At 29.3% G+C, this 15,364-nt stretch overlaps 1 protein-coding gene across 6 annotated transcripts in view; it reads left to right on the top strand.

The window, feature by feature from the left end:
- The first annotated feature begins 1,012 nt into the window (after positions 1-1,012).
- The window catches only part of LOC106471072 (pumilio homolog 2-like), a 58,123-nt gene continuing 43,771 nt past the window's right edge, over positions 1,013-15,364 (top strand). For 2 of the 6 annotated variants that reach the window (XM_022399699.1, XM_022399698.1), the window contains exons 1-2: positions 1,013-1,382; positions 12,414-12,543. In XM_022399699.1, the coding sequence (XP_022255407.1) occupies positions 1,353-1,382; positions 12,414-12,543 (160 nt within the window). In that variant the 5' untranslated portion in view covers positions 1,013-1,352. Of the gene's footprint in view, positions 1,383-12,413; positions 12,568-15,364 lie in introns of all 6 variants that reach the window. The other 4 variants (XM_022399697.1, XM_022399695.1, XM_022399700.1 and 1 more) reach the window with 2 other exon arrangements.

Raw genomic sequence — 15,364 nt, 5'->3', positions numbered from 1 at the left:
GTTGCTTTTGAGAGACACTGTATGCTATTAAGAAAGAACCTTGAATAAAGCAAAATGTTTCGGTTATAAATTTTAGTTTTGTATATTGATACCAATTGCTGTTAAACATTTATGTGACAGTATTATCCACCCTAAGTATGTAACTAAGATATTGTAGTCAATATTATGTGGAAGGTTTTTGCTGCTAAAATTCTCTACTTACGATAATTTCTGAGAGATAATTAAGCATATAAGATTTTTTGTCAATATCGATCGCTAGTCGAAAAGATTGAGATTTTGGGCCAGTTTAACTATCGAGCTGCAGCTGTTGCCGTAGTAACAGCATTCAATACGTTGGAAAACCCTGGCAACAGGTCTTGTCAAGATTTTTATTAAAATAAAGTTTTTCACACACACACACGCAGTAGAACTCAAAAGAAAATAACTAATATTAATTTTTCATTAAATTATTATAAGCCATCACTTATTTATGATAAAGTTGGACTTCATTATCGCGTTATGGTAACCTGTGAATGTAATATAACTATTTCAGCGGTGTTTACCGTTGTTTTCACTGCATTAACTTCAGCCAAGAAGGTTAACAGATAAAACATGCTCCTAGTAAACGGTCTAACTCATGAAAAGCCATTACCTTAAGAGATAAGTGATAAAATTCCAACATATGTGTTTCAGCACTCTCACAAAATTATGTTCTGTTGAAAGCTGAGAGGTTTAAAATATGAGATAAATCAAGACAACTCCCTCGTGTGCCCATGTGTTGTTTCTCTGACGGAACGTGCAGTAATTAAAAATGTGTAATGCACGCTGTTTACGCAACAGATTAAAGTCAATAAACGTTGGTGTAATTGAAGCGTTTTTTTTGTTTTTTTTCTAAGAGTTAGTAGAAAGGCGTTTTGGTGTGATCTGAGTATGTGCTAATAATATTTAATCGGCCTTACTTTCATTTGATAGACTGATAGAGATGTGATTTGAAAGTGAATTGCATCAGGCAATGTACTAGTAGATGTCAAGACGTACATCGTTTTTTGCCGACGAACAAATTACGTGTCTTTTGATGATGTAGTAAGTGTGTAATGGGCAAGCGGTGTCACTGATTCACGTGTAACACCGATGAGTCAAGGTACACTGTTCTTGCTGGTGTAACTGAAGCTGGAACGTTCGTGCTGCTAGAGAATAGGATTCTTTTCATTAGTTTTGTGTCGAGCTTGGGTGGTGCAGTGGTTAACAAGCGTGAGCGGGTTTACTAAGCACAGCTCGTTCTAATGCTAAGCCTTGGCAGACTAGACTGGAAAAAGAACGAGCGTAATAATACTAGATCGTAAAACGTTATTAATAAATTTTAGCAAAACATTATGAAGATACTGTGGGATAACAGAGACCAGGTACGTGGAAGGCAGCCATATTACTTTAACTACAAAAATATTTCGAACTTATGTAAGAGTATACAAAACATGTGGTTTAGGTGTGGAATGAAAGTAATATATGTTTCTTGTACGAGATGTGTTATTTAAGTCTTCGTAAAAATGAAAAGTTTTTTTGTTGTTTTCGTTTATCCCATTGTATATTTTTTTTCTCTTTTTACTGAGAATTAAACCTCAAATATGTAGACAGAATAATAAATTGTTTACATAAAATTGATTTTAATGGGCAGTGACAACTTGTTTTTAAAAGTTATTCAATACTGTCGATACAGTTTACAAAAACGATTTGAATAAGAAGCTGTTTGAAAGACAGTAAAGCCTGTTTTACTCCTATAAGTTTATTTTATTTTTATTTGGATGCGTTCATAATTTTTAAAGTATGTCATAATCACTGAAGGGTAATAAGACCTAGGCAGTGATTTGTTAAGATTGGGGTAGGGTGCTTTCAATTTAACAAAGTTCTAGTAGTATTAGTTTTCTTAACATTTTGATTAATCTTTGATCTGGTTTAGACACTTTAAAATTTTATGTTGTATATATTTACTTTTACCAATTTAATAATAAAAAAAAAGATGCACTTTAGAAAAGCATTAGTAAAGGTTTTCATGTTCAAAATAAATGTTGTTATTTATTGACTGACTGAATAATAGTTCCACACTAACAGTATGTTGATCAGTTCTGTTATTTGTTTTTGTCTTTAATTCCAAACAGAGCCTTGCTTGACTTCTAAACTAAATGTGTTGCATTATGAATGATTAGTAAATATTGTGTGGGTTATTTCATTCCTTTGTAATTAACATCTTGAATTAACTTAGTACTAGAGTCTGAAGGAAGAAATGAATTTTAGTTTAGCAGGAAATAGTCAGTGAAACAAAAAAAAGTTTGATTTCTCATATGATGTAGAAGTGTTTCATCATGTTTTACTTGGAGTATAAATTGAGTATTATCTCTCATTTATCAGTAAGAATATTCAGTTACGAGATATTTGCTACAACTATACACTTTATTTATTAAGCTTAAACCTACCTCAGTTTACTAACTACAAGTAATTTGTGTAACTGACCTTACAAATGTAGTTGTACATGTAGACTGTAGCATGTTTTAAGCCTAAAAATGTGGTATTTGTTTTATATATATATATCTTCAAGTTTCATTGTGGTTATGGAAATGTTCAAGAAAAGCACTGTTTTTTTCGCATCAGGGGAGAAGGATTTTTAGATTAAGATAGGGAAATATGATATTTTACCGATGATCAGAGAAAAGCTAGGAAATGAAATTTTGCATCATGGATTGTTTAATACATTATTATTATTTTATCCATGAGTATATGGATATCGAATATATTTAATATTTATGATACATGTAATTTGTACATTTATAAAATATATTCATAAAATACTTAAATCACTGTTCTGTATCTGAAGTTTGAGGATAAGTCAGTTGAATAAGTGGGATGGAATGAGTACTCTGAGGGGTCATGGAAGGCTGTTAAAATGGAAAATAACATTTTAGTCAGGGAAAAATACTTTAAAGTTATAGAATTTTATTTTGTATTATGGTTAGAAACTACTTTTATTATATTAAAGCATAGTATTGTGAAAATCTGAATTGATAGTTTTATTATTAGAAATTGTAGGTAATATTGATTGTGAAAAATTTATGTTATTTACAAATACAAAGGCTAATAATTTTGCTCACTAGTTATTCAGATTCAATGAAGGATATGGATAAAAGTAAAGTATTTTTAAGTATTAAAAACATAGGTCTGTGAAATTTGAATAATCTAGAAAACTACCCATTTTTAAAGCAGATTTGTTGATGATAATATAAGTTATATAATAGAAACAAATGAGCTGTAATACTGCTGGCTTTAAACTGCAAGTTTTATGGCAGGTAAGTAACTGTTTCAACAAAGCTAACTGAATGTGGAATATTATGTGAACTTTTCACGTCATATGTTTATTTTTAGTTGAGTGTTTCATTGGATAAATTACATTGTGAACATGATCACTCACTGTCACAGATATCAGTTTCTTCTAATATTATAAAATAGGAGTGGCTAATGAGTTTATGGCTATCAAAAGATGAATTAGGGAGAATTGGAGAAAACTCTGGCATGGCATTCTAGTTTACTTTTTTCAAAGAAATTTATTTCTAAAGCAGTAGTTCAAACCAACAGTTAGTGTTCTGTGTTCCCCAAGTAAGGTATACTATATTATTTAATCATTGTTACATTCATTAAATAGTATTGGTTATATTTAATATATCGATTGTCATTAATTTTTAATTTGATCAATTTTTATTATTATACCTTTATTATAGAGACTATTTTGGACTGTTAGCTTCATTTTTGTATTTAGGACTAACTTGTATCTCCTAAGGTAGTCGTACCTTTTGAGATATTATTGGATTACTACCAAAAATATCATTAACAGTGATGGTACTCAGTTGATGAAACAATGCATTCTGATGTTTATTGGTAGAAATGTATATTTAATTAGCTACACTGATTGCTAGGTTGATTTTAAGTTTGTTCTAAGTACATATTTTGCTCCAATTGGAAGTTAATACTAATTATACTGCTGTGTGATGGCCCCTTATTAACTTTTCATACTTAAGTTATAGATATTCATGTTACCTTTACTTTTATTTTTTAATCTTATTATTAGAGCATTTAACACCTATTCAGTGTAATATCAGTGAATTCTTTATAAACATTTGAAGCTTACTGTAGAAATTCACTAACCAAAACAGAAACTTTTAAATTCTAATTAGCATTTTTCAGATGTGATTGGTTATCTGCCAAAATTGACCATCGTTCTAGGTTGTGTGCATGCAGTTTGCTTGTTATAAATCTGTTTCGGAAAAATAAAGTATCAATTTTAAAGGTCAGTTTAATAGAAAAATCACTAAACTAATAACATGATTAAAATGTGTATTTTTGTTTTTTTATTCTTGTTTTGCTTTTTCATTGCAAAAGAACTGTACCAGTCCATAAAAATAGTAAACTCCATTCATGAATGTTGGTTCATGTATAAAACAGGGTATTATTTTAACATTAAAGAAAAAAAAAACTTCACAGAGGAAGTTGGATTAACTATAATTCTTAGCAAGGAATTCTTATAATTATTTTCAAGTCATTACAAATAAGATACTATTTAAGAAGTTTATACATTTTTTTTTCTAGTGCTGATGCCTTATTACTTAATTTTTCTTTTAATGGTACTTCTTAACATCATACTAGGCATAGGTTTAAAGATGAGCTTAATTAAAAACATTAACTTGTGTACTCACATATAAGTGTTTTGAATTTATCAAATTTCACTTTGTTTTAATTTGTCAAGATATACAGTATACATTCTTCATGTTTTACTAGACTACAATGAAACTTAAATTGTCACATACATAATATGCTGAATTTTGGTGTATGTGTATTAATGAAGTCTTATGTTTCCTGTTTATCTTGCATAAATCTTCTATAGCTGGATGAATTCTATCGAGTATTCCAAAATTAGTAATGTTATGTTAGTGTCACACTATTCCCAATAATAAAACTTTTTAGCAAATCATTAGAGATGAATTTGCTTTAATTTGGAACTATCAGCAGATGGAGGAGGTATCTTAGTATTTAAAAATGTTACTACATAATCTGTAGGCTTTTATGTTGCTAATTAGGCACATATTTATTGAAAACGTTAGTCTGAAAGATTGTTGTGGTGTGTTAGTAGTCCAGTTTTTTTGTTTTCTAAAGCAGTGCTTTTCAGCCACTAGTCCACCGGACCAGCGGCAGTCCATTACAACTACCTTACTAGAGTTTAGGATTAAATGTAAACAAACAAACAAAAACTGACAGAGCATTCATATGTAAATAGTAATGGTGTTTCTTTGTATATGTATTTTAGTGGTCCATGACAGTTAAGGGAGGCAATGAGCCAGTCCCTGGTATAAGGTTCAGAAATGGTATTTTAAAGCACACTACCATCCTTATTTTGTTATATCTAAGTGAAATGTTTCTTATCCACTTGTTATATTCAAGTGCCTTGTAAATTATATGACATTTATGTTTTATTATTACATTATTTTTGATAAGATTCAATAAGACATTGAAATTTACTTTTTATTAGTTAAATTAGCATAATTTTTAACAATAAAAATCTAAATCCTTGAATAAAGTAAATACTTGTATAATTGCCATGTATTTTGTTTATGTATGCTTACTTGTTTTTGAATACTTGTACAAGCTTTACAGTAAGATTCTAAACTGTTTGCCATCGCTTTGCCAACAATTGTAAATATGTTTTTAGTTTAATGATAACCTTTCCTAAGAAGTAAAAACTATGAAAATAAGAATTTTAAACTTGTAAGGTTTAAAATTCTTATTGTTTACGCACAAAATTGAATAATTATTTTACAAAAAGAAGCAGAGATTTTCAGAAAGTTACAACTACATAAATTACTACATTTTATCCAGTAATTTATATAAAATCAATCATTATTAGACCGCTAGAAAATGAATTATTTTTGTGGTTAAAAATGATCCAGTAGTGATGGATTTTTATATAAATCATTGTATAAAATGTAGTACTTATCTAAACATACCTAATATAGAAACAAAATAATCATTCTCACTCATTATTGCATAATGTTCATCATTTTAACAGAATCCTAATTCTGAAAGGAGAGAAGTGTTGGAACAGGTGGAACATTGTAAACAACTGTCTTGTTTGAACTTTGAAGTTCATATTAAATCCTGGATATGTAAAAAAACAGTTGGTAGTTTATTCTGGAGTAATAGTATTATTATGCATAAAATTTGTAAGTTTTATATAGAAACAAGTTTATTAGTTTGCCCTTTAAATTAAAGTGGTTTTGTTTTTTAAATTTAAGTGTCTTATTTATGGATAACTGTGTTATGAAAAACCTAGGTACCCTTGAAATAAAAGTTGTTTTTTTTTTTTTTTTTTTCATCTGTATGGAGTTTTGGGGATGTAACTTACTCAAAGATAGAACAGGTGATTTTACAAGCTTGAGTTTCAATATTAACTATACAGTACAAAAAACACATAAAGCTTGAGTGTTGGTACATAGAAGATTGTCTATGTATTCATTTGTTGAAGAAAAGTATGAGGGCCTTAACCCTATCACTATGGGTCATGGGTCAAAGGCCATGTCATTGTATTTGTTGACTTGCTTTCAAAATTTTATTGAACTACTTTTTTAAGGAATTTATGTCAATAAGTTTGTTATCAAACTGTAGATTATAATTCAAATTTTTGTACTATACATTACTCAATTTCTTATTTTATAAGTAAATATTAAAAAAACAGATAAACATTGATTTTTTGTGTGTCATGTGGTATGTTAAATGCAGCACTGGTTCGAATCAGATGTTTGTGAAGTCAATATTACCAATATTAACAAACTAGAATATAAAATAAGAACCTCTTATCTTTTCTATTTGCTCAAATATCACTCATGTACTTAACCAAACACAGTGGCTCTTCTCACCTCTTTCCATTTTTGGAAACGATCCCATATATACATTTACTTGTGTATATGACATGTGAATAACCAATCGAAAGCCCAGAATATCCCCCTAGTGGCTTTTTCATGTGTTAGGACACCATCTCGTTCTTTCAAAATAAGATTTCAAGGAAGTAAGTTGTGTCTTTAGTCTGCTCGAAATTTTATATCTTTTTAGACTGAAATACAGCTTAGGTACTAAACTTGATATATTATAATGAAATTCTTTGGTATCGATATAGTAATTTATGATTTTGTGGTTATTAAAATGTATATATAAAATCTAAAAATATTATTTCATTTTGCATCGTCCACGTGCAACATTTCTTAAAGCTTAGCAAGCTATGAGAAGCAGCATCCGAGTATAAAGGTCATAACTAGAAGAGATAATTGTTTGCTTTGCTTCTTCATTTACAGTTCTGTGTTTTAAGAAAAATAAGTTTAAGAATTTGTTTGTGAGTAATAAGAACCTGTATACGTATATAATGTATAATAATTGAAATGTGACTGTATTTTACAAACTATTAGTCCACTAAAACACAGCTAAGACAGGCCACTTTGTAAAGACTAACGGTCAGTTTTATATTATTGGATGCAGTAACATGAGTGCATATGCGCTACATCATTGTAACTTTTATTGTTAGTCAGGCAAGACTGGAAGGTCACTATAATAAAATAATAAAAAATATAAATGTATAATGTTATGAGATTTAAGCTATTTAGACTAAACATTTGTGTTATAATTTGTAGTCATTCTAGAACAAAAAAGCATAATTTCTATTTATTTCATAGTTTTTTCTGGTGGTTACGAGGTCGGTCAAATTGACAGACCCTGTATAGTTAGGTTACAGAAAATAACAGACAAAATATAAATTTTTACTGAAAACAAACATTTGAAATGTATTTAGGAGGTTTTAGAGATTACACAAATATTATTTGATTTTTTGGGAAACAAAGAATAGTTTTTTTAATCATAACATGAAAAGCTCGGACTAATAACGAAATAGACTCAATATTTTCTCAAATCTTTAGTAAAAATACTTCACTAAAAAATCTGATTTTTTGTGTACAAATGATTTGGAATCATTACTAAAAGTCTACCAAATTGTGTGAAGATACACATACAGCATTAAAAGTTAAATTATAAATACTTAACATGTGCAAATGTATATACAAACTTGTCAATTTTATACTGAGCCTGTCACAAAAAGAGTTAAAGGATAAAAAAAAAATTTTTTTTATTTGACATTTTACTGTCATATAGTAGGTTTGGGTGGTGCTTTGTAATTAAATATATTTAACTTTTGTTTAACATGGCTTTCATTTTAGAAGTTTCATATGCTTATGTAGATTTTATTAGTTTTACAATACTCAAAATATTTTAGTAGTTGCAAGACACTTCTCATTTAATGAGAAATGAAATGTGGTTGTAAGTTATACTTTTTAATTATAAAACATACTGTTTTATATTTATTTCAAAGAAATTGTTTATGAATGAATTACGAGAAGCACATAGTAAATCAGCCCAGGTAGAGTAGTTTAATGTAGTTACAGGAGGTTGTTAGAATTGACTATGCCTTGCTTTGATAAATTGTTAATTATTAGTATCATCAGTTGTCAAACTAAAACATTTTGAGCTGTTAGGCTCTTAAACTATCCATCTGCATACCTGACCTGTAGAAAAGCTACTTACACTGTTATGTTTTACTTACTGAGGTGGAAGTTGTGCATAGTTATTTGCCAGACAAACTTGACTGTTTCTGTACTTTTTATTTTTTAAACTACGTGTAGTTTGAACACTAACAGGATAAATATTGTACTGTATATGATATCATAAAGAACTTAAGATTTCATAGTAATTTGTTTTCCTCCAATACCTTGACTTCCAAGAACCTGTTTTTATGTTACATAACAAGTTTTTTCACTTACATGTGTATAGCTGATAGTTAAAGTTACAATAAAGTTGAAGCAGTGAAGTTAGGTAAGTAATTTTTTTAGTACTTTCTGAATGTCAGTAACTTGTTCAGGGATCGTTTGTGCTCGTGATTAGTTGGTAAGAAAAGTAAGACAATTACAAAATACCTGCATGTAAAGATCCAAGGTATATAGGTAAACACATCAACATACAACAGGTCAGCTTTTGAAACTTAATTTTTGTTCATTGTTGCTAGGGTGATTAAAAGACAAGCTTGTGCCCTTAGTGTTAATGACACAAGGTTGTTAGACAAAATGACAGAAGAGCTACTATGATGTTAGAAACTAATAATGTCTTTCAGATTCATGAAAAAGCTGTTAAATTAATTTACATGACGTGAACAACAGCTGCCACATTAACCCTCTCCAGACGGATCATGGGTCAAAGGCCATGTCATTTTGTTTGTTGACTCCCATTCAAAATTTTATTGAACTATTTCATGAATTTATGTCAATAAGTTTGGTATTTAACTGTAGATTATAAAATTCAAATTTTAATATTGTACATTATTTAATTCTTAATTTCAAAATAGATATTTAAAAAACAGTTAAATTATCAGTACCTAGTGTGTAAAATATTTTCATGAAGAGATAAATATAGAAGATACTATGTGGTTGATTGTTCTTAAGTTGAAAATTAAGAATAAGCAAGGTGGCAATTTAGCCCATCAAAGTCACCCTGCATCCAGTGGAAAAACAACTAACTACTATTAAGGGTAATTCTGTAAATAGAAGTTGAATTGGGCTTCAAAACTTGTTACATCTGACATTCAAGTTTCTGTTCCCATCTATATCATAATTGTACTCAGAATTCTTTAGCCACTACTGTCTAAGCTGGCATCAGTTTTTTTTATCACTTGAATCAAGTCACCTGCATGCAGTATTCTGAGGCTTCAACAAAGTCTTGTACAAGGTTCTAATGTCCTTCAATTTACATTCTCAGAATTTCTACGAATAAAGACCATAACTTTTTTATCTTTTTACTACAGCTCACAAATCAGTTGAAGACTGGGACCTGCATCAGTAATCACCATACTTTATGATGATTCACAGTAGTGATGTTCCTATCACACTTGAAGCAACTTCTTAACTCTGCTTGTCTCATTATTTAAACTTGTTGTACACGTTGAATTTTCAAGTTGATAAAACCTTCTTCACAAATTTTGCATTTTGTAGCATTTTTGTATCACCAGTGAATTTTGAAATTTTACATTCCTTCTTAAAGTAAAAAATGCAAGGTATCTTGGCTGTGACAGAATGTGAATAAAATATAAGCTTGCTTCTCTCAAACCATTTGATTAAGAAACATAAATATAACTAAGATATTGGTGTTTACTCAAACTTTGTAATTTAATGACATGGTAAAACAAATTCAAGCCTGTCATCTTTAAGTTTTATTGCTAAAGTCTGCCAGTTCTTAATTTTCAAGATTTTGTATGTTAGGACTCTCCTGTTTTATTTTTAAAAAAATTCTGATTTAACAGCTTGAGTTCTTTTGCTTTAAAGACAGTTTTGGAAAAGATATGTTGTTCTTGGCCTTTAGTAAAATTATTTTATTATTTAAGATAACTTCATACACATAATCAAATTCCTTAACTTGTTACTGATTTTACAGAATTTTTGTTTGTTTGGGTGTATTTTTTCAGTATTTTAATACCAGTATGAATCAGTTTATGACTGTTAATATTGTGTTTTAGTTAAAATATTTTTTATGTGGAGGCTTGACTGTAGTTCCTTTTCTTTTTTACTTATTTATAGGACAAGTTTAATTTCATTGGGTGAATGTTAAATTACTAAGCACTTGTTAATAAGTGATGTGTGAGATGTATTTATATTACTCTAAAAAGGGTCAAAAACTGAAATATAGTATTTAAAACATCTTGTAAATTTTATCAATTCAAAATACAGTAAATGAAAGTACTTGGAGAAACAGATTGCATTAAATGCATAAGCTCGTACAACCACACAAATTTAAAAAATCAACAGAAAATAATTTAAAGCTTATTCAGTACTGTTTCAGTTAAATACACATATTTTTAATTTTAAATATACTGTTTGCTGAAATGTTCAAAGTATGTTTGCTTTTTTGTACATAAACACTTCACATGAAATTGTTAATTAATATTTACGACTTTGAAGTTATACAGGTATTAACAGTACTTAGAATAATTCATATAGAGTATGCACTTTGTGGAAAATTATCACACAACTTTTTGAAAGTTAAATTTATTTTTAGATAATAATCGTGATGATATTAACAATTTTACTTGTTTAGTGGAATGTCCACTATCAGGTACAACAGGTTTAAATAAACCACTTCTCCATGTTATTTTGAACAGTTCAAAACTATTATACTTCTAAGGGACAAACCTCAATAGCTAAGTATCACACAGTTATATAGTTTCAAGGAAACATATTTTCAAATCTGTTGAGGGTTTTGGGGTATCTTCACATAAAATTTCAGTTTGAATTTGTTTCCAAAATCAGTGAAACACTAGCCTCTGAGGAGTACATTTTTATAGTTTTAAAACAGAGGTTTTATGTTGTAGAGGTATGATTCTTTTGCCATCCACAAACTTCCTGGTTTCAGACAAGTGTGACAACTTCACAAGGTTAATGTCTCGTTAATTATCATAAGCTAGACAAGAGGAAAAATATATAACAAATAAATTTCAAAATTTTAAGCACAGATGCATCTAAAGTGTTTTTTTTTTTTGACTGACATGCCACTTACTCAGTTTTCTTATTTTTAAAATACTGCATCAACCTATACTATGGTTTACAAAAAATATTTATATTTTTATTGTTGTTTTTAACTTCTTGTTTTCCAGTTCTTCACTAAAATGTAAATTTTTAATTAATCTCTAAAGCTTGTATTACTTTTATATTTTGCAGAAGGAAAATGTTTTGTATTGAAAAACTTTGATAATAACATTGGGTACATGTAGTCTTAAAAATTTATATGATTTGTGAAGTAAGTCCTGGCTTAAGTTCTGCTAATGGATGTACCTAAAATTTGTTTTCAAGGTCCCAGAAATTTCAGTTACTGATATTTAAGGCTCAAAATATAAAAAAAAGGACTCACATGATGATATTTAAAATAAAATAATAACAGTATATGATCAGTTGTTCCATTTTGTGTACTTCATTTGTTTAAAAGTATTGTTGTTTTATGGGGTAGAGGAAAGTTTTAGAACATTAATCTGAGAAAGTTTGAGAATGGTATAATTGACTTTTTAATAATAAACATTCTTCCTAAAGAAAGTTGTAGTTAAAGTATTTTCATGGTTTTCAGTATGTGTTCACAGTTTGAAAATAACCTGTATTAGCATTATTAACAATACAAAAGTTTTATTATTTGGTTAAACTCATCATAGCAATCACTATACTCTTGCATAGCACATGTAACAATATATCATTAGTGCGTGAACTGACGTATATGATGAATGTAACCTCATGCTTATCAGACATATTTGTTTTAATCTCTTCAAATAGATTCCAGCAACAGGAAAGAAGCTTCCAGTATGGGGAATGGAAGACAGCAAACCTGATGATGGAAAGGGGTTGTTTCTAGCTGACCAGTGGAGAGAGCCAGCCTGGAGCACTGGACACAACAGTGCCTCAGGTAGAGACCTCATGATTCCATTAGGTAAAACCCCCACTTCATTTATACTGTTGTTCCCTAAACACTTAGAAATGGTCCTCAAAAGCAATAAATATAAAGTCTCCATTTCAGATACATATAAAATCATGATCACTGTAAGAAGAGGGCCTGATATTAATTTGTGGATACCCTTGACACCAAATATTTGGGAGGGATGGTTGAAAATAAAATGTGTCTTTGGATCTGGAAGGAGTTTGAAGCATGTATCTTTTTCAGGGTGATTACATGGAACTTCATACACCTCCAGTTTGAACAATACGTTATATTGTTAGTGTTATGGTTTAAGGGTTTAGTGAGGTGTCTCTCTAAAAGATGTCTTCATTTCACTCAAGTTGTAAAAACACTGAAGTAGACAGTTGCTTGAAAAACTTAGTTTTACACCTAATGGAAAATCATGAAATAATGTTTTCAGTTTTGGCAAACAGATAAAATTGCAAAATATAGATACATTATAAAATGCACATTATGATAGCCAGATGTCACGAAGTTAAAGACCATTAATTTTATTTCACCAAACATTGTAGTGTGTATGTTCTAAATAATAATCTAAAATTCTTCATGTTCAATTATATATGATTGTATTGCTTAAGTTTCATGAATGATGTAATGTACTAAGTATTTCTTTTCTTATTTATAAGGTTAAATATAAATATATAGTGCTGTAGGAAGATTTTTGTGCAGTGATATTTCTTATTTCTTTAGGAATAAATTTCATAATCTCTGTACAAAACCATCATCTTTATACATCTTGTGATGTCACTAAACCCCTACGAGATATAAATACTGATGACTCCTATATATATATATATATATAAAATTACTATTTTTCTATTTCTAGTTATGTTTTTAATCTCCTCGGTTAGAGACTTTGTTGTCTCTGTTTGTAAAACTATAAGTGTTTTATATCTAGTGACATTCTTAAATCTATGAGGCATACATTTCATTATGTCTGTATGTAAAATTCCTAACTTTACACATGTACATGTAGTACCAACTCAAATATCAATTTAGTTTTTCTTTATAAAACTCCAACCCTCATAATTATGTTCCCTCATGCTTAAGACATTTCTTGTGAAGTAACATGGACAGAACTACAACCTTTGGAACATTCCTTCCTCAACTCTAATATACGGAAGTTGAGTATGTTTTAGCAAAACAATTTTTGGAGCCTCATTATATCAGTTAAGTCTTGTGTCACATATGGTTATGCTCTGTCTGATGACCTTACATCTTGACAATAGCTTCACAGCATAGTTTCTATTGCAAAAGGGACTGTTGTAAGGCTGTAATGATCAAACCACTCTCCTACTTAATAATTTCCAAGCACATGTTTCAACAGCTTGATTACACAGAAATCCAACAAGAGATGCAATAATTTATCATCATTTACACAAATCAAATGAAAGCAAAGCTATATTGTTCCAAAACATGTTTCCTGACAGTGAAACAGCAAAATGTATCATTTGAATTGTTTATGCAAGAGTAGATACTTAATTGGTGAGAAAAGCAGAAGGTTGTTAATTTAAAAATGGGGGGAATTTGCAAATTCTGCAACTCTTGTTTAAGCATTCAGTATACAATTTATATAGTTAATCAGAAATATTAACTCTGTATTTCAACAGATGGACCAAATGTCATTGTGACATTTTTTAAATTAAACTGTAAAAACAGATTTAAAATGGCACTGAAAATACATTACTGGAGATAGGAAGTTATAGTTTACATGTTTTACATGTCTGATTTCAAGATGGTTTGAGTAACCCTACTGACACGGTTCTTCCATTGGTCATGGGCCAAAGGCCATGTCATCACGTTTGTAGACTCGCATTCAAAATTTTATTGAACTATTTTATTGGAGATTATAATTCAAATTTCAGTATTATACCTTAGTTAATTTCTTAATTTAAAAGTCAATATTAAAAAAACAACAACCCCTAAATATCGTTTTTGTGTGTCACATGGTATGTTGAATGCTGCATTGGTTCAAATTAGATGTTTGTGATGTCCAAATACAAAATATGTAGTTTCTTATGAATTAGATATTAAAATTACCCATATTGACAAGCTAGAGTACAAGAACCTCCTATCTTTTCTATTCTCAGAAATATTTATATATTTATTGAATCAACCAAGGCAGTCCTGCCCAGTGAAGTGTTCATAACCAATTGAAAGCTCAGAGTGTCCCCCTAGTAGTTTTCTCAGTCTCTGTGAAGTATTTGTGCAGGAAACTCTTTCTTTTCATGCTAGATTTCAAGTAGTAAGGTAAGACATTAGTGAACTTAAAGAATCATATTTTTTTAGACCCAAATACAGCATATTTACTAAGCTTGATAAATTATAGTGGAATTCTGTGGTATTGATATAGTAATTTATGGTTTTTTGTTATTTCAAAATGCTGATATATATATAGAACCTTAAAAAATTTTCTTTTACATCCTCTATATGCAAAGCTTGATAAGGCAACTTATAGCAAGCAGGAAATGAGTACGAAGTTTGTAACTAGAAGAGATAATTGTTTTCTATACTATTTTTATTTACTGTTCTATGTTTTAAGAAAAACAACTGAAATTTAAGAACTTATTAGTAACTAGTAATAATGTATTATAACTGAAATGTGACTGTATTTTACAAAATACCACATTAGAACACAGCTAAGACAGGTTGCTTTGTAAAGGCCAATTTTTATATTCTTGGATACAGTTACATAATTGCATGTGCGCCATTTCATTGTAACTTCTATAAGTTAGGCATGACTGAAAGACTCAATAAATAATAATATTAT

The sequence above is a fragment of the Limulus polyphemus genome, unplaced genomic scaffold (assembly GCF_000517525.1).
Source record: "Limulus polyphemus unplaced genomic scaffold, Limulus_polyphemus-2.1.2 Scaffold4391, whole genome shotgun sequence".
NCBI lineage: Eukaryota > Metazoa > Arthropoda > Merostomata > Xiphosura > Limulidae > Limulus > Limulus polyphemus.
This window is presented reverse-complemented; position numbering and strand designations above follow the sequence as displayed.